This window comes from Ictidomys tridecemlineatus, chromosome 13 (genome assembly GCF_052094955.1).
Source record: "Ictidomys tridecemlineatus isolate mIctTri1 chromosome 13, mIctTri1.hap1, whole genome shotgun sequence".
NCBI lineage: Eukaryota > Metazoa > Chordata > Mammalia > Rodentia > Sciuridae > Ictidomys > Ictidomys tridecemlineatus.
The window spans coordinates 55493670-55514750 of record NC_135489.1 but is presented as its reverse complement, the minus strand read 5'-3'; the positions used below and the strand labels follow the sequence as shown (position 1 = coordinate 55514750).

General features: G+C 35.4%; 1 protein-coding gene across 9 annotated transcripts in view; it reads right to left on the bottom strand.

The window, feature by feature from the left end:
• Ptprm (protein tyrosine phosphatase receptor type M) overlaps window positions 1-21081 on the bottom strand; it is an 807906-nt gene that overhangs the window by 459808 nt on the left and 327017 nt on the right. For all 9 annotated transcript variants that reach the window (XM_021734384.2, XM_078030368.1, XM_078030369.1 and 6 more), the window contains exon 5: window positions 19463-19578. In XM_021734384.2, coding sequence (XP_021590059.1) covers window positions 19463-19578 — 116 coding nt within the window. The remainder of the gene's footprint in view (window positions 1-19462; window positions 19579-21081) is intronic.

Genomic DNA, 21081 nt, shown 5'->3' with positions numbered 1-21081 from the left:
AAGATAACCAAGTATATATGGAGGTGAGACAAAAGAAACTGAAGTTCTAGTTTCTGTCACCATATACCATTGATTTCTATGGCAAGTATACTTTAATTGGTTAATATCTATACAGATACCAATATAATAAACAGATACCCTAAGTATTACCACACTAAGGGAATATTGTATACAATCACATTTTATTTTTATGGAAATTTAAAATCTCACAGTTAGACATAGTTCATTTCATTATATATTAGAGATGACTAAATAATATTATTTAATAAACTTATGTTCAAATTTTATTTAGAAGATCACCCAAGGAACAAAATATATGTATAATAAATGCAATAATTAGAAAGAAAACAAATAATTAGATAACCTAAATAAGCCCTTTAGCTTCACCTGCTTAAGTGACTTAAAATTATCAATTTTGGAAGACACACAGCTGAGCAACATGTTAGTCTCCCACTAGCTTTGCTGTAGCTGACACCTCTGATTGAACTGCCTAGTGTTCTCCAGCAAAAGCTGCTTTCTGATCCCATCACCTGTTCTGTATCTGAAACTATAAAGTTAGATATTCCTTAAAAAAAAAGACAACTTTTTAATCAGTAACTTTTCTTCAGAGTGGCAGAACCCAGAATATTTGGTGACATTCAGATAGTAGCAGAAAAGCCCAAAATTTATAACCACTGAAGAATGCTGCCCACTTATCCTGAAGTAAAAACATACTTCTCTCAAATCCCTATATAAGCTTGTGCCTGTGACCCCTAAGCAAAAAAAAAATTTTTTTTGGTTAATGGACAAGAGTCCCCATCTTCCATCTGTTGGCTTGATGCCAATAGAGCCTGCTCCTTCCCTATCACTCTGTCTCTTCAGTTACTGGTTTTACTGAGCAGTTACAGAACCAGAACTTTTCTGGATTCAAAAATAACAGTGACACTAGCTCTTCAGTTTTAAGATCAAATTCTCAATAGTTAAGTAGATTAACTTCACAAATCAAAATATGGAACTCAACACTAATGTTTTTATTAGGTTAATGGTTTGTTTTGCAAGGCTAGAACTTTGCAAAGCCCATTTCTTCACAGTTGTACTTAATGTGGGGAGGACAGCAGTGCTGTCCATCACACAGGATCTAAAGGTCTAGGGTCATCATTAACATGACAGCTAAGAGCCCTGCATTTCCTTAATCAATCAATATGCTTTAAAATACACAACTGTTTCTGAAAACACAGTTGGTAGAAGATAAAATTATAATGTAACCAAGATTAAAATCCCTGTAGTTCTGAATTTGAATCCAACTTAGTGCAGGGCATATATCTTTAAATGTTTCTGTTTATATATGCCATTTTGTCCTGTGGGTGGATCCCAGAACAACCAACAGAAGTATGAGTACTCTGTGCTCAGAATGTAATTTCTAATTACTATTTCCCACTGAAAAAGAACCAGAATTGCTTGAGGAAATGGTGAATTCCAGTTTTCAGGCGGACAATGATTGAAAATACATGCCTAGAGTCTGTTGCATCAGCAGTCAGTAGAGATGGTAAGGGATAGAGTTACACGCCCTGAGTAAGCCCCATGGTAAAAGGGGTGAGGAGGACTTGAGGAACAATAAAGATAATAGGTGTTATGAGTTGAAACACATCACATGTGTTTAAATTTCCAAGTTGGTGAAGACAATGACAACCATGATAAATGGGAGTTCATAATCCGCTTGAATCAAATGTATGAAATATGATATGTCAAGAGCTTTGTAATGTTTTGAACAACTAATAATAAAATAAATAAATAAATAAATAAATAAATAAATAAAACTTAAATACCATCACACTAAAATAAAATATATTAACAACCACCTTGGTCACTTTTTGAGCTGATAATAGCAAACCACCTCATTATTTTGAACACTCATTTAAAAGAAGTCAAAGGTAAGCATCAACACCAGCTTCTCATCATCAATACTTATATATATCAGGGTAACCAAATAGTTGATATAGAAAAACTTCTTTTTAGAAGCACTCCAGCTAGTACACACAGGACCAATAGAATTGGACCATTCTGCAAGCCCTAATTAATTAACGAAGATAAGCAGTGATCATCAAGAACTGATACCAAAAAATGAGAAAGAATTTCCTAGGGAGCAGAAAACCTTACTTAATGACATAACAGGAAGGCAAAACTCAAAACATGAGGATCTATAGTACGAACAGTTTCAACAACAATAACATTGACCATGAAACAGAGGACAGGATGGATGGAGAATCATAAAGATGAAATGGACTTAAGAGCCTCATGATCAAAATTAAGTTAAAAGATAAACAAAATTAAGTTATAAGGCAAGAAAATTTGAGCACTCATTAATTTTCTAGGGCTTACAGAGAGATTTATTTTTTGAGGGCTCTTACCATTTTCTCTTTTAAACAGCTTTATTGAGGTATAATTGATATACAAAAAGGTTCACATATTTAATATGCACAATTTGATGAGTTTGGGCATAGATGAACACCATGAAATCATCCTCACTATTGATGTAATTCTTTTTTCAATTGATACACTATTTATATATATCTACAGGATAGAGTATAAAATTTGATTCACATTATAATATATAATAACCAAATCAAGGCAATTAGTATTTCTATCTACTCAAACATTTACCATTTTTTTTATGTTAGAAATCTCTGAGCAGTGAAGTTGATTAATGGCACCAAAATTCAGTGAGACAGGAGGAATTAGTTCTAGTGTTCCATAGCACAGTAAGGTAAGTAGAGTCTACAACAATCCATTATATATATTAAAATAAGTAAAGGGAATCATTGTTGTAAGGCTAATGCTGAATTCTAGCTCAAAAGCTAAGAAGGATGTTGACACTTTTAAGTAATTGAAAATAATCATAAGAAAAATATTTCATGACAATGAAAATTCTATGAAATTCAAATTTCAATGTCCATCAATAAAGTTGCATTGAACACAGCCATACTCATTCACTTACACTCTGTCTTTTACTGTCTGGTGCTGCAAGGGCAGGACTGGGTAATAGGGAATGTGCAGTCTGCAAAATTTACTACCTGACTTTTTACATAAAAAAATTTCCAATCTTTTTTTCAGAGAAGCACTTGCAGGATGATTGAGACTGCTTCAAAAATCATCAGATTCAGAATAGGTGAAGCATGATACATATGGGGTGTTTGACCACATGTTGTTAGTTGCTGAAGCTAGAAGTTTAGTGAGTTCATTATACTATAATTAAGTGGATAATTTCTTTAAAAATGATTATCTGATTAATTATGATTCTTTTCTAAGGAAAACAACTTTGCTTCTGACTTATTCACAGCCCAATACTACATAAATGAAAGAGCTGTTTCATCTAGGTGCTATTCAAATTCCTGGTTCTTTTGCAGACAAAGACACCAGCACAAGAGAAAAGAAACTTAAGTTTGGCGAAGTGAAAACACACCCAAGTGACAGTATCTCTATCCCGAGGCTACATTTACTTAATTAGTATAATTTACCTAGACACAGAAAGTGTGTTAGTTCAGTGGCAGAAAGCTTGCCTAGCATGTATAAGGCCCTCAGTTCAATACCTAGAACTGCAAAAACAATTAATCAACCAAAGTGTGTAACACAAACCTCTTAAATAAAAGTAATAACTTTGAACAAAGCATAGCAATGTAAAAATATGAGATGCAAAAGAGAATACTGATCTGATCTATGATTTCAAAGTTCATCCTCTATTAGAATTACCTGGCTGCTACCATATGCCAGACAAAATTGTCCCAGACTGTGTGTCATATATCAGGACAACATGGGCTGTCCCCATCCTACTTCCCTGGTCCTCAAGACAGTTTAGAAATTAGAACCCATCAAGAGTTGTCAATTCTCTTTCCAATGAAAGAAAACCCTAACTAAGCAAATCTTCCTCTCTTGTCCAGGTACAGTCTACTCTTTGTATCAAGTTCTGCATTGGTGGAGTCAACTGACCATGGATCAAAAATATTTGAAAAGAAATTATTCCTATTCTGAACATATAAAGTCTGTTTGTTCTTGTCATAATTTCTAAGTAATTCAGTATAGAAACTATTCACATAGGATTTATATTGTATTAAGTATTATACATAACCAGAGATGATTTAGCAAGATATGCAGAGGTTATATGCAAATGTATATCATTTTATAAATGGGTTTTGAGCATCCATGGGTTTCCTTATCTGTGGGGGTACCTATGGATATGGTATGACTCAATAAGTGAACTAACTGAAAAAAAAGAAAGAATGACACTTTGTGACATTTAGGGATGATGGTAATTCCGAATTACCACACTAAAAACTCTTCTAGGACTATAAGGGCCTCCTAGAACAGATATGTAAGGCTTCCAGCTAAAACGCTTTCCATTTTATCCATTCACTTCCAAAACAAAGAAAGATGAAAAAGTTGAGATTTTTAATAAATACCCTAACATCCTTACTCCAAGACCCATAATGCTTAAAGGAGACAAGTGAACACAAGTCAGTATCCATAACTCTATTAAGAATTCAGAGGACCATCTCTGTCTTCTCTTCCCATAGTATAGCCTCAGATACTTGGAAGCTGATAAAAGAAACAGAACAGAGGCTTTCCCTGGATTTATAGCCCATGAGTTCCAAAGGAATGCCCTTAAGATCAGCGCTGATACCTTTCTATTCTGCCCTCTAGATGGAACTATCTTCCAAGTGGTCCAAACTCTACTCCTGGCCAGGAGACCTTGAAATCACTGTAGAAAAGAAAGCTCTCCACCTACCACCACCCTAATTTTTCTTACTGCATCCCACATGAAGCACAAGCTCATTTTTTTTAACCTAATTTTATTCCACTGAGTTAGATAATGTTTCAAAGGAAACTTCATGAATTTTTTTCCAAAATCTCCCTAAATATGATATGCCATCTCACCAACATAAAATAAATATTTACCTTTAATTTGAAGTAATCCCAAATCATACTAAGTTAAAAAGTATAATTGGTCTCAGTCTGAACGTTTGAGGTTATATAATATAGATGCAGCTACAGATAGACAACTGACTAAAACAACAATGGATGTGATTTCAACCACTCAAAATTTTAGACAGTAAATGGTTCCTATAGCAACTGAAAAAAGGCATCTTTATGTTGTCCTCATATTTTCTGGTGGTAAACTGATGTTAAATTTATGCTTTAATATATATGATATAAAACACGTGAGTATTTGCCAAGGGAGTCATAATTTTATTTCTTTATAGATCAGTTTGGGGCTTATACAACAAAAGTGTTCTGATAGATAGTTATGAATTTTTTCCCTCATAATCTATAAATGAAGATAAGAGCCACCCAGACAGGCTGACCACAGGGATGCCTTCCTTAAAAGGGAACACTGCACACACACAAATGTAATTTTTATTTAATATTATGATACAAGTGATCATGTACATTACTACATGATGTTTATAAATTCATAAAAACTGTCTTGAGTTTTCTTCTGTGCTTACACAGGGGGCATCATGGTTTAGGACATATATTCTAGATAGAGATGACCTGCATTCAAATCCCAATTGTTCCAACCAATTGACATTAGAAAAAAAAAGATCCTGAGCCTCTTCCAAGTTTCTTCTTCTATAGATGGGCATATGATAAAGTTCTTGCAAAGATCAATAAAGTAGCTAAACATCCTTTAGCACAGAGCTGTGCTCAGTAAATGTCATTGTAATTATTTTATTTCAAGCACATCTGTTAAATCAATAATGTAAATACTATTCATTACAGTTTATAGTTTGTTCATCTACAAGTCCAATTATATAGTCCATCAAAAAGGCTATTCTTGGGCTGGGGTTGTAGCTCAGTGGTAGAGCGCCTGCTCACATGTGTGAGGCACTGGGTTTGATCCTCAGTACTCCACAAAAATAAATAAATAAAGACATTGTGTCCATCTAGCACAATAAAAAATATATATATCTTTTTTAAAAACAGCTGTTCTTATAAGAATAATTTTAGGTCACAAAAATCTTTAATTTTTTCCTTTTTTCTCTCAATAAAATGGTCTAAAATTATCTGAGCTTAGAAAAAGATCATGAGAAATTTATTGGAATAGTTGAAAAAGGTTTTTTTTTCATAATTGAGCAGCTCATAATCAGTTAGATGGAATTATATATCAAAAACTCAAAAGAAAAGAAATCTATCTCTAGGCCAATAGCTAAAACAGCATTAAATAGCTAAAACAGTAAAGTGTTTCTTTTTTTAAAAAAGAAATTTATACTCCCCAAATTAACAGTCTATTTTGAATTACATTTCTTACAAAATATGGAAAGTGTAGGTTTTATTTGTCTGTTACTATGACACAGGTATTGCTATGGGGCAAGCTCAAATGGAATATTCTTACTAGAAATACTTTTCTATTACTTTTCTTTGGTACCAGCGATTGAACTCAGGGGCACTATACCACTGAGGCACACCCCCAGCCCTATTTTGTATTTTATTTAGAAACAAGGTCTCACTAAATTACTTAGTGCCTTGAAGTTGCTGAGGCTGGCTTTGAACTCCAGATTCTCTTGTCTCAGCCTCCTGAGCCACTGAGATTACAGGTGTGCATCACTGTGATCGGCTCTATTGCTTAACAGAGATGCTATGGCAATAAATTTGTTATTGATTTTTTAAAAACTAAATGACAGCAGAATGCATTATACATATACAGCACAATTTTTCATATTTCTGGTTATATATAAAGTATGTTGACACCAATTCGTGTCTTCATACATGTACTTTGGATAATGATGTCTATCACATTCCACCAGCCTTGCTAACCCCCTCCCCACTCCCTTTCCCTCCATCCCTCTGCCCTATCTACCTAAACATTTGGCATTTTTTGGGGGGGTGGGGATTGGCTAACTTCACTTAGCATTATCTTCTCCAATGCCATCCATTTATCTATAAGTGCCATGATTTTATTCTCTTTTATTGCTGAGTAAAATTTCATTGTGTATATATGCCACATTTTTTAAATCCATTTATCTCTACTGAATGTCATCTAAGTTGGCTCCATAGTTTAGCTATTGTGAATTGTGCTGCTATAAACATTGATGTGGCTGTGTCCCTGTAGTATGCTGATTTTTAAGTCCTTTGGGTATAGACCAAGGAGAGCTATAGCTGGGTCAAATGGTGGTTCCATTCCAAGTCTTCTAAGGAATCTCCTTACTGCTTTCCATATTGGCTGCACCAGTTTGCAGTCCCACCAGCAATGTATGAGTGTACCTTTTTCCGCACATCCTCGCCAACACTTATTGTTGTTTGTCTTCATAGTAGCTGCCATTCTGACTGGAGTGAGATGATATCTTAGAGTAGTTTTAATTTGCATTCTTCTAATTGTTAGAGATGATGAATATTTTTTCATATATTTGTTGATTGATCGTATATCCTCTTCTGAGAAGTGTCTGGCCCATTTATTGATTGGGTTATTTGTTTTTTTTTTTTTGGTGCTTAGTTTTTTGAGTTCTTTATATACACTAGAGATTAGTACTCTATAAGATGTGTGAGGGGTAAAAATTTACTCCCAGGATGTAGGCTCTTTGTTCACCTCACAGATTGTATCTTTTGATGAGAAGAAATTTTTTAGTTTGACTCCATCCCATTTATTGATTCTTGGTTTTAATTGTTGTGCTATAGGAATCTTATTAAGGAAGTTGGGGACTAATCCCACATGATGAAGATTAGGGCCTACTTTTTCTTCTATTAGACACAGAGTCTCTAGCTTAATTCCTAGGTCCCTGATCCACTTTTTTTTTTTTTGTCGTGTATTTTTTTTTATTGTTGGTCGTTCAAAACATTACATAGTTCTTAACATATCATATTTCACAATTTGATTCAAGTGGGTTATGAACTCCCAATTTTACCCCGTATACAGATTGCTATATCACATCAGTTACCCTCCCATTGATTTACATATTGCCATTCTAGTGACTGATGTATTCTGCTGTCAGTCCTATTCTCTACTATCCCCGCTCACCTCCCCTCCCCTCCCCTCCCCTTTCTCTCTCTACCCCCTCTACTGTAAATCATTTCTTCCACTTGTATTATCTTGTTTTACCCCTCCTTTCCTCTTATATGTAATTTTGTATAACCCTGAGGATCACCTTCCATTTCCATGTGATTTCCCTTCTTACTCCCTTTCCCTCCCACATCTCATCCCTGTTTAACGTTAATCTTCTTCTCAAGCTCTTCGTCCCTACCCTGTCCTTGGTTACTCCCCTTATATCAAAGGAGTCATTTGGCATTTGTTTTTTAAAGATTGGCTAGCTTCACTTAGCATAATCTGCTCTAATGCCATCCATTTCCCTCCAAATTCTATGATTTTGTCATTTTTTAATGCAGAGTAATACTCCATTGTGTATAAATGCCACATTTTTTTTATCCATTCATCTATTGAAGGGCATCTAGGTTGGTTCCACAATCTTGAAATCATGAATTGTGCTGCTATGAACATCGATGTAGCAGTGTCCCTGTAGCATGCTCTTATTAGGTCTTTAGGGAATAGACCAAGAAGGGGAATAGCTGGGTCAAATGGTGGTTCCATTCTCAGCTTTCCAAGAAATCTCCATACTGTTTTCCAAATTGGCTGCACCAATTTGCAGTCCCACCAACAATGAACAAGTGTACCCTTTTCCCCGCATCCTCTCCAGCACTTGTTGTTGTTGGACTTCATGATGGCTGCCAATCTTACTGGAGAGAGATGGTATCTTAGGGTGGTTTTGATTTGCATTTCTCTGACTGCTAGCGATGGTGAGCATTTTTTCATGTACTTATTGATAGATTGTATGTCCTCCTCTGAGAAGTGTCTGTTCAGGTCCCCTGATCCACTTTTGAGTTGAGTTTTTTGCATGGTGGGAGATAGGGATTTAATTGCATTTTGTTGTATATAGATTTCCAGTTTTCCCAGCACCATTTGTTGAAGAGGCTATCTTTTCTCCAATGCATGATTTTGGCACCTTTGTCTAATATAAGGTAATCGTAATTTTGTGGGTTAGTCTCTGTGTCCTCTATTCTGTACTATTGGTCTACCAGGGTTTTAGGGGGTGCCAATACCATGCTGTTTTTGTTACTATTGCTCTATAGTATAGATTAAAATCTGGTATAGCGATATCACCTGCTTCACTCTTCCTGCTAAGAATTGCTTTAGCTATTCTGCGTCTCATTTTTCCAGATGAATTTCATGATTGCTTTTTCTATTTCTATGAGGAATGCCATTGGGATTTTGATTGGAATTGCATTAAATCTGAATAGTGCTTTTGGTAGTATAGTCATTTTGATAATATTAATTCTGCCTATCCAAGAGCAAGGTAGATTTTCCCATCATTTCTCTCTTTAGGGTTCTATAGTTTTCATTGTATAGATCTTTCACCTCTTTCATTAAGTTGATTCCCAAGTATTTTTTTTTAGGTTATTGTAAATGGGGTAGTTTTCCTCATTTCCTTCCCAGCAGATTTGTCACTAATATACAGAAATGCCTTTGATTTATGGGTGTTGATTTTATATCCTGCTACTTTGCTGAATTCATTTACAAGTTCTACAAGTTTTCTGGTGGAGCTTTTTGGGTCTTCTGGGTATAGAATCATATGGTCAACAAATAGTGCTAATTTAAATTCTTCTTTCCTATGCATATCTCTTTAATTTCTTTCATCTGTCTAATTGCTCTGGCCAGTGTTTCAAGAACTATGTTGAATAGAAGTGGTGAAAGAGGGAATCCCTGTCTTGTTCCAGTTTTTAGAGGGAATGCCATTAATTTTTCTCCATTTAGAATGATGTTGGACTGAGGCTTAGCATAGATAGCCTTTACAATGTTGAGATGTGTTCCTGTTATCCCCACTTTTTCTAGTGTTTTGAACATGTAAAGGTGCTGTATTTTGTCAAATGCCTTTTTTGTATCTATTGAGATGATCATATTCTTATCTTTGAGTCTATTGATGTGATAAATTACATTTCTGATTCCATATGTTGAACCAACCCTGCATCCCTGGGATGAATCCCACTTGATCATGGTGCACAATCTTTTTGATGTTTATGTATTCTATTTTCCAGAATTTTATTGAGAATTTTTGCATCTATATTCATTAGAGATATTGGTATAAAGTTTTCTTTCTTTGATGTGTCTGCCTGGTTTGGGGATCAGGGTGATATTGGCCTCATAGAATGAGTTTGGAAGTGCTGCCTCTTTTTCTATTTCCTGAAATAAATTGAAGAATATTGGTATGAGTTCTTCCTTAAAGGTCTTATAGAACTTGGCTCTGTATCCATCTGGTCCTGGGCTTTTCTTGGTTGGTAAGCTTCTGATGGTGTCTTCTATTTCACCACTTGATATTGGTCTGTTTAAATTGTGTATCTCTTCCTGATTCAACCTGGGTAAATTGTATGACTTAATTAATTTGTCATTGCCTTCAATGTCTTCTATTTTACTGGAGTGCAAGTTTCCAAATAATTTCTAATATCCTTTGTATTTCTGTAGTGTCTGTTGTGATATCACCTTTTTTATCACAAATGTTGATAATTTGAGTTTTCTCTCTCCTTCTCTTCGTTAGCGTAGCTATGAATCTGCCAATTTTATTTATTTTTTAAAAGAACCAACTTTTTGTATTGTGAATATTTTCAATTGTTTCTTTTGTTGCAATTTCATTGATTTCAGCTCTAATTTTAATTATTTCTTGCCTTCTACTGTATTTGCTGTTGATTTGTTCTTCTTTTTCTAGGGCTTTGAGTGGAATGTGAGGTCATTTATTTGTTGACTTTTTCATCTTTTAAGGAATAAACTCCATTCAATGAAATTTCCTCTTAGTATTGCTTTCACAGTGTCCCAGAGATTTTGATATTGTTGTGTCTATGTTCTAATTTACCTCTAAGAATGTTTAAATATCCTCTTTGATGTCTTCTGCAACCAACTGTTCATTCAGTAGCATATTGATTAGTCTCCAGGTGTTGGAGAAATTTTTATTTTTTATTGTGTCACTGATTTTCAATTTCAATCCATTATGATCTGATAAAATGCATGGTAATATCTCTACTTTTTTGTATTTGCTAAGAGTTGCTTTGTGGCATAATATATGGTCTATTTTAGAGAAGGATCCATGTGCTGCTGAGAAGAAAGTGTATCCACTTGATGCAGGTTGAAATATTCTATATATATCAGTGAAGTCTAAGTTTTTGATTGTATTATTGTATTACTGTATTATCATTTCTTTCATTTCAAGGATTTCTGGGAGTTTTTTGTTTGTTTGTTTTTTAAGAACCTCTATTTCCCTATTGAGGTCATATTTTGCTTCCTGGATTTGTTTATGTAGCTCCTTGTCGCAGTGATCTTTCACTGCTTATATTGCTCGCTTATATCTTCCTTGAGTTCACAGAACTATCCTGAACTCTTTCTCTGTCATTTTTCCTGCTGTGGCTGCCAATGATTCTAATAATGTGGTGTCTTGATTTGTTTGAGGTACTTTATTCCCTTGTCTTTTCATGTTGCTCATGTGTCTTCCTTTCCAGCTCTGTGGGTCTGGAGTGTTATTGTTTTTACCCTATAGGTTTGTAAAAACAATCTTTTAGGGTTCCAAGATCCCTCCTGGCCAGATGGATATCTGATCTGAGAGTTGCCCCCACCAAATATGGCAAGAATGGTTATCCAAGATGGTGGTGATCTGCTTCTTGCACCAGGGTATCTGGTGAGGTGGGGGGAGCCAGATAATGGCATTGTGCTGTGGGTAGGTAGTAGCTGAGTGACTTGTGTGGAAGCAGAGTGCAGTCTGGAGTCCTGCAGAGGTGCTAATAGGTGATTCTACTAAGGCACTTGCAAGCTGTGTGTGGGTTAGAACTGCAGACTTTGGGTTTAGGGAGCTAGGAGTACTACTCAAACACTGAGGCTCTGAGTCCTGCGCAGGGGTCGCAGCACTGGTGATTTCTGTGGAAGTTAGCTGTAATAGGGATCCTCTTACACTATAATGAGATGTAGTATTTCAACTAGGTGAGATCTCCATCACAGAGCAACGGAGAATGCTGCCTCCCTCTGGCCCACCATCTTGGAATTCCTGTTTTATCAATAAATTTTTTAATAAGAGAAGTTGGGGGGGGTAGTTTTACAACAGAATAAAAAAAAAACCTAGAGAAAGAGGACAAGAAATGAAGATTTAGAGAAAAATTATATTTTGACCATATTTTCTTCTAAAATTACTCTGACATATGTCTGTTTTTGCTAGACCTTGCAACTCTTTGTAATAACTGGTTTGTAATAATTGGTTTGTAATAACTGGTGTACATTATGAAGCAACCTAAGAGATACCACTAGGTTCTGTATACCACTAGATAGGAGCTGGGCACCTACAGCAATCCACCAGGGAGACAATGTGACATTCTCTGTGCCTATCCTCCTGCTTCAGCCATAACCCTCCCTTTGAAGCTCACCTGGAGGAGACACATGATCTGTGCAGGCCTCAACAAGGGCTGGGTTTTAGCAGGTATTAATAGAGCCTTTGCCACACACAGGTACTGCTTCAGGTACTGGGTTCTACTAGTGTTTGTAACAAGAGTATTTCACAGTAATATCACCTGAATTCCTTTTCTCCTTGTAAAAACTGATGCATATTATAAAACCATTATTCTGGAATATTATTTCTGATAAACATTAAGCTCTGTCTGCAAAAAAGAAAAGCTATCAATTACATTTTGTTATGATGGACTCTAAAGTTCTGAAGCTAAAACATATTTTCACTGTCAATCTGAGAATATCTGTTAAAGATTAATATTGTTTCAAACATACTTGGAAGAAAAATGTACAAACAACAAAATTTACTAATTTGTAAAAAATCAAAATATATTTATACACAACTATAGAGGGGTAGGAGGGAAAAGGAGGGGGCAGTGGATTAGCAAGGATGGCGGAATATGATAAACATCATCATCCAAAGTACATGTATGAAGACACAAATTGGTATCAATATATTTTATATACAACCAGAGATATGAAAAATTGTGCTTTATACATGTAATGCATTCTGCTGTCATTTATTTATTTTTTAATCAATAAAAATAGATATACACATAAATGTAGCATGTACATATCACTAACTTTCATGAATTGGATTATGACTGTGTTAAAATTTCCTAATTTTTATGGGATCACACTTTTGTATTAATAAAATTGATATTGAATCTTAAGATCATGACAGCCAGGTGTGGTGGCACATTCCTCTAATCCCATTGACTTGGGAGGCTGAGGCAGGAGGATTGTGAGTTCAAAGTCAGTCTAAGCAACATAGCAAGATCCAAGATTCAAAATAAAAAATAAAAAAAACAGCTGGCAACGTGGTGCAGTGGTAAAGTGCCCCTAAATTAAATCCCCAGTATCCACCCACTCCAAAAGTTAAAGGTTGTTCCAAATTCAGAAGTTATATAATTGTATAAGGTTAAAATGTAAGCCACTTAAACTTAGTAAGTAGGAAATGGTTCTCCTCCAGGCCTCCTCTGCCAACGATTTTTCAGTTAACATGTACACATCTGTCAAAGTTCCCACTCATCCACTGTCCAGAAGACATCTCTACTGCCTCTGAGCCTTCTGCCATGTGTCCAGGAATATGAACCATTTCATATTCCATCCACTCTAAGAGACATGTGGTAGCTAAAAAAGATAAGTAAGGAATGAAGGAGACTCCACATGATCAAAAATGAATCAAAGTCCAGAAGTCACAAAATACCCAAATGGGGCAGATGTAGGTGAAGAGGAGGGCAGGGTGGCCTATAGGCCATGTGAACTAGAACTGAGTGAGCCCAAGTCATCAGCAGAGTACAAATGTCTAGAGTAGATAGTTTTGGGTATCTTCTTCTATTACTGAAAAGCTGAAATAGATGTTATATATATGAATTCTCAAGAGAAGTTAATGAATTTAGAAAAGTAAAATTTGAAATATTGAAGAAATAATAATTTTAACACAACCATACATGGTTTAAAGGTCAATAACTCATAAAGAATAAGCAAATAAGATGTTGCCCATGAGCTTACAAAGCTATTTTTAAAAGTACTAAAGCATACAAAAAGAATAGAAAGAAGAAAATCTAAAATTCCTTTTACCCTCTCTTTGTGTGTGTGTGTGTGTGTGTGTGTGTGTCTGTGTGTGTAAAAATACACATACATACTATAAGATATTCCAAAATGTAGGCTCCAGTGATCAGAAGATTAATAACAACAAGAAATGTGGTCACATTTGGGGAATTTATTTGAGTTTAAAACATTCATTTAACTGATATATCACATGGTGAGAGCCCATATTTAACTATATAGATTGCCATATCTGAAAACATATAGTTGGGATCTATAGAACTTCATTGCCTATAAGTTTTGTACTACATGAAAACAGTCCTACAAATGCTGTATTTTTTACCATAAATTATCTGAAAAGTGTTTTTAAATACTTTTCAGGTATAATGCTAGATGCACACACACTAAGTTTATTTTCTTGTTCTGTATTCTATACAAACCACTCCCACATTGACACTAACCTGTGTGGCCCACAAATGAAATGGATAAAATATAAGCAGATAGGACATATCTGTTAGTCATGAACTCCATTGGTGCCATCACCAAATTTATTTGTCTTATGATTTTGTGAAGACTCTGGAAATTATACTTCAAACAATCAAATCCTTGATCATTTTCCATAGGAGGGTTTTAGTTAGTTTTTGTGCTTCTGTGACCAAAACACCTAAAAAGAACAACTTAGAGGAGGAAAACTTTATTTTGGCTCATAGAACCAGAATCTCAGTTCAGGGTCTGTGTACTCCATTGCTCTGGGCCCAAGGTGAGATGGCACATCATGCGGGAAGGGTGAAGCAAAGGTAAGTTGCTTCCCTGCTGGCAACAAGGAAGTGGGGTCAGGGGGCACAGGGAAGATGAACCCTTCAAAGGCATATCCTATAGTTAGAAACCAGTCAGTCCATTCAAACTAGGATACATGGATTAAAGTATAGTTTTCATAAATCTAATCATTTAATTTCTGAATTTTCTTACATTAACAGGAGTTTGATAGGGACAACTAATATCCAAACCAAAAACAGGTTGGATCAATCAGTACATGTAATACATATGAACATTTCTTCTATGGTCAGGTTGGCTCCTTGATGTCAATCATGTAAGCTGGTCATAGCTAACTTCTTCTAGCAAAGTGTTAAATGCACATTGCCCATTCATCTACCTTCAGGACAGGAAAAGACAGTGAAATATAGTGTAATTAATCAGAGATAAGCAAAAATAGAGACAAGGAGTTGGATGTACAGTATCATTTACTTCTGTGACCCTGGAAAATTGTGAATCTCAAACTCCTCATCTATAAAATAGATAAAACACCATGGGGAGAATCCATGACACTTGATGCAAAATGTCTACACTGGGGCTTAAAGGATGGTGATGTATGTAATAAAAATTATTGCAAATTACTAAAATCAAAAATATTGATGTCCCTCAAATAAAGGAAGTATTATGAATTTTTAAATCTTGCCTTATATATGGAGACTCAAATCACAAAAAAATATAAAAATATTTCTTCTCATTCAGTTTTCTTCCTGGATTTCATAATTATTTTAAGGTCCCAAGTGAGTCTACATACAGACAAGCATTTTTAAAGCTGTTACAGCATAAGAGTATTATAGGCTGAATATCCCTCACAAAAATGCTTCCAACAAGAAGTGTCTCAAATTTCAGATTAGTTTGGATTTTGGAATATTTGCATATATTCATAATGAGTTATTGGAAATGGAAATTAAATCTAAAAATGAAATACATTTATATTTCATACATACCTCATTCATATAGCCTAAGGTAATTTTATATAATATTTTAAATGATTTTGTGTACAGTACAGTGGTAGAGCACTTGCCTACCATGTATGAGGTCCTGGGTTCAATCAATAGCACCACATACAAAATACACACACACACACATAAACAGAGAGAGAGAGAGAGAGAAAGAGAGAGAGAGAGAGAGAGATAGATAGATATTGGGCTGAAGTGTGTTTCAGTGTAGATTCCTTGGCTAACATGCTCAATGCCCTTGGGTCTGAGCCCCAGCACCACTAATTAAGTAAATAAATACTTGTGTGTATCAAACTCAGTTTCATTGTATGAAACTTTCCACTCCAGGTATAGGGTCAGCACTCAAAAAGTTTGAGGTTCAGGAGCATTTTGGATGTTAGATTAGATTAGATCTTGTACCTCTAGATTAGAGACACCTGGACCATGATTGTAGATTTCTTTTTTCCACCACCCCTAAGGAATGGTCTGAGTCAAAGGGCTAGAAGTAGCAGGCCAAAGGGCAGGAGTGGCACTGGGAAACCTTCCTCTACTTTAAATCTTCATCCCTACCAGAAATCATTTAGTACAAATACAGATTAACAGAAACCACCTTGTAAGTGAAGGGCACTGGTCTTCTTTCACAAGCTATTAATAAAGTAAACATCTCCCCACAAAATACCAGGAGACATAAATTATTTAACAGTAAAATTATCGTAACATCACAAAGATTCACAGACCAAATAGTATTCTGAATCCAGGACAAACTAAGTTTCATTTAAAAAATCCAAAGTCATATAAATTCAATCCCTATCATCCCCTGTCTTGACCAGGCTACGTGCGTGGAAAGCTACAGGGACTACACAGTCACTGATGACAAGAAGGACATGACTGGGCAGTAGAAAAAGAAAGATGCTAGCAGGTCAAGAGGGAAATAATTCAACACAGCTATAGTCCAAATCTAACAGAACAAAGAGACACAGACCTAGTAGTTGGGATCCTCAACAAGAAATTGTCTTTGAGACTCCCAAATTCAGGCAGTCCTCCATTTCTGCATGTTGTGCACCCAAAGATTCAACCATTCAAAAATCAAAAACATTTGGGAAACAAAAATGCCTGAACTGAACATATACACACTGTTTTTCTCTTGTCATTATTGCCAAAGCAATACAGTATAACACTTATTTGAATGTAATATGTGTGCATTGTATTAGGTATTATATGTCATCTAGAGATAGATGTATCTAGTTTTATGTAAACACTACACTACTGTATACATGGGACTTGAGCACCTGAGGGTTGGCCTAACCATGGGTCCTGAAACCAGTCCCCAGTGATACCAAGGAAATGTAGAGGCATACAGGCACCAGTTGTACTTTACATCTTTTTTTTTCCAATTTGAAACACATGTGACATTTTTCTTCCGACTAGTGAATTTTCAATCTTGGGTTTGAATGCTGAACAACAATTCAGACCAATTAAGTCAGCATTTAGAAATGAAGAACCACTGCCACTGTAACAGCAAATAATTAAAAACTCGTAGCCACAAATAAATGCTCAAGGTTAAACAAGAGCTTCCCAAGCCCAGGACATTTATTAAAACAAAAAAAGCAAACTGTTGTCTCTCAACTTGTCAGTAAAATTTTGGCAAAAGCTAAGATGACTCCATGAAGACCAAGAATTATACTTCACACTGTGATCTCTCAGAAAACATTAACATCGATATCTATATCTATCTATATATCTATATATATGTATTTTTTAAACTTACTGTTTTTTCAAGAAACATTAAGAGTTCTAGCAATAAATCAGAGATTAAATGAAGAGCTTCACTTTTCAAAGGTGGTTAAGGCTTTGTGTAAAACATCAATAAAAGATGTCTATCTCATCACTGGTCACTACAGATTGTCAATCTGGAGAGCACTTAGTACAAAACACTACTAACAGAGAAAATTATTCTCAATCCCAACATCAAGAATTTAAAATATCTGAGAAGTGAGATAAGAAGAAAAGTTGAATCACACACTGCAAAAAGCTTTTAAAGCAGTGATTATAAAACTTTTAGAAAGAGGGAAAAAACTAAAGAGGAATTTGAAACATACAATTTCAGCTGTCTTCATACAGTCCTCTTTCCTGGCTAGGCAAGTCCTTAACAGGGACAGGATGTGAATAAACAGTGACATCAGGGAGAAAGGGGAGGCACTGTGGGCAGAGGCCCTCTCCCCCAATGTATTAAACCTGGCAACCCTTTGCAGGCTAACATTGGGAGGGCCCATTCTCCCATTTCCTCAAGGAAAGGAGAAACAAAAACAACCATTTATGAATATTACAATGATTAAAAGGGATAAGGTATTTTAAAATAATAGTGTCACACAAACGTATTACATCACAATCATTATGTCTCAGCAGAAAGGAGAAGTAAGATAGGAGGTAGACAGGTGATCCTTACAGAAAAACGTCAGCACAAGATCTGGAAGCTGACATGGCAAGAAATGGAGGTAAAGAGTGTTTAAATCTGAAGGTTATGAAGCTAGCTCTGTGGCTCTGAGGCAGAGCGCTTGCCTAGCATGTTTGAGGCACTGGGTTCAATGCTTAGCACCTTGTAAAAATAAATAAAATAAAGGAATTCTTTACATCTACATCTACAAAAAAATTTTTTTTAAAATGTGAAAGTTCATCTTAGTAGCCAACTCAAAATTTAAATAAAAATAAATAAATGGATTGGAGGTGTGGCTCAGTGTAAGCGATTGTGCTGACCATGAACAAGGCTCCAGCACCATGAAAACAGACAAATAAAAGTAAAAGTCCCACAAAAAACAAACCAAGGAAAGAAAAATGGGGGAAGGGTTCAGTCAAGATGAGAAATGAGCACACCACAGATTAATGCTTAAAAGGGAAAAACAAATTTAAAAAAACATGTAATTGGAAGGCACTGGGTAGAGGAAACCCCTCATAAAATCTAGAACTTAAGAAGGGGGTAACATTCTGATAGAAGGGAACCAGTCATTTTAATCTATTCATTCTGCCAGAATTTCTAAGACCTGGCATAGACACGTAAAAACTACTTGCAAGGCAAAATATGAGAGATGGAACTTGAAAAATTGTAAACAAAGTCACACAAATTATGTTAATATGTGTGTGTGTGTGCATACACACATACACAGATATGAGTTATATGTATTTTACATGTTTGAAAGCAAAATATATGTCATTAATTTCTATGTTTGGGGAAATTGCTAGAAAATTCAAATTACAAAAGCCTAAAAACTCTTTTTGTATGCACGTGCTTGTGAGTATGGGTGCTGGTGTACGCACATGCTTGTGTATAAGTTTGTATGAAATTCTCTAGATTTTGCTCAGGAGGATGAATCAGAGAAAGTGCTGTATTTTGAACATCTTCACAGTGTTCTGAAATAATTTGACAATATGATCTTCCAAATGAGACAACTAAGCAAAAGCAAAGGGGGGAAACAGAAATTCATAAAGGATGTGTGAAAAGAAAAATACCTAGTTTATGCAGAACACCTAGAAACCTGGCCACTTATTGATAAAGACGAAAGTCCTGAAACAAGTGTCCAGACAGAGGCTTTTCCACTGATTCCTCCCTCCAGGGCAAATACTTTCTCCCTGATAGAACTTCACCAGACAGCTAAAATTGTGGTTACTATACCTGCAACCAGAGCTTGTCACCAGCCACGGTCCTGCCAATGGCACTGCACTGGAAGGTGGCAAACTGGCCAGCGTTCACTTCTACATTCTGAATCCGCAGAAAATGGGGAGTTCTGGCTACATGAAAAGAAAGAAATAGATACATTAAAAGTGGAGTTCTGCAACTACTATGATCTTTTTCAATCTATCTGTAATTTGGGGCCTTTCCATTTTCTTCACCTTGGGAGAAAATAATGCTTTTGCTTACAAGAGCTTTAAAGATTTCACTGTAATTGTGCAAGATAATATGGAACCTTCTGGGTGTACGCTTTGTAAAAGACTAAAAAAGCCATGCAATCTGGGATAGAACCAAAAAACGAAGATATTTTATTGTTCCTGCTGTGCAAATTATCATAGCTCAGTAGTCATCTTGTAATAACAGATCTGTATTAATAAAGATTATGCTGAAGCCTAATTGATGTTTTGAACAAAAACATATTAGATATTTATACTAGCAACATGAAAAGAACAGTAAGAAGTTAAATGATGTTGTCAAGGAAACTTTTAAACCCAAATACAGAGCTGTGCATAATATATATTTTAATACAACTAATTGGAATGCGACATTACTCATGTAATATTTTCCAGCTACCACAAATAATATCCCTATAGACACACTTTGTGAATGATTCTGTGACTGCCATAGTGTAGTAATTTCTGCTGATTCATATTTCTAATTCAAGAAGTAACAATGATTTCAAATGCTAAACAACATTGTTTCATGATGTACATTGTGCCTATGGAACAGCTGTTTAAATACAGGGCAATTTTATTTGACTGGGAAGCACAGGCCAATTTCTGCATCACCTGAAAACAAGCTAGAATGACAGATGTTGTGCAATTCCTTTTAGGAAAATATTTTCTTATCACAACAATTAGTAGAGTAAAAGAGTAGCAAGTCAGGTAGAGGGAAAGAAAAGGAGTACAAGAAGATGTCATGATTTTCTGGGGGAAGGAGGGATACAACTCAATAAAAACTAGTATAAAGGCAACCCTTGTTGGGTTCCCTTTCACCTTGAAGAAGCTCTATATCTTTTCTTCTCACTTGAATAAATCCTACTGTTTTATGCTCAAAAGCAAAACAACAACAAAACACACACACACACACACACACACAAAACTAGTATAAATACCTTAGTCTTCATTGCTAATGGTCTTCAGGCCATATCCTAATACTTTCAAGGAATTGTGCCCTATTATTGGTATCCAATGATTATAAACTCACACTTAGGTGAGCCTGAGAAGAATATAATTAGAAATGGAAGTGGGTTACAAACAAAGAACAAGTAAAAATTCATTTTAATGTCAATGAAGCACAATAAAATCCCATTACTAATTTGGAGGCCACTAATAATTTAATGTATTCCTGATGTTTAGCATTCAAAATGTTCTGCATAGCTTCTGACAAAACTATGGTCTCTCTCTCTCTCTTTTTTTTTTCATAGAGAGAAGAGAGAGAGAGAATTTTTTAATATTTATTTTTCAGTTTTCAGCAGACACAACATTTTTATTTTATTTTATATGGTGCTGAGGATCTAACCCAGCACCCCATGCATGCCAGGCATTACCGCTTGAGCCACA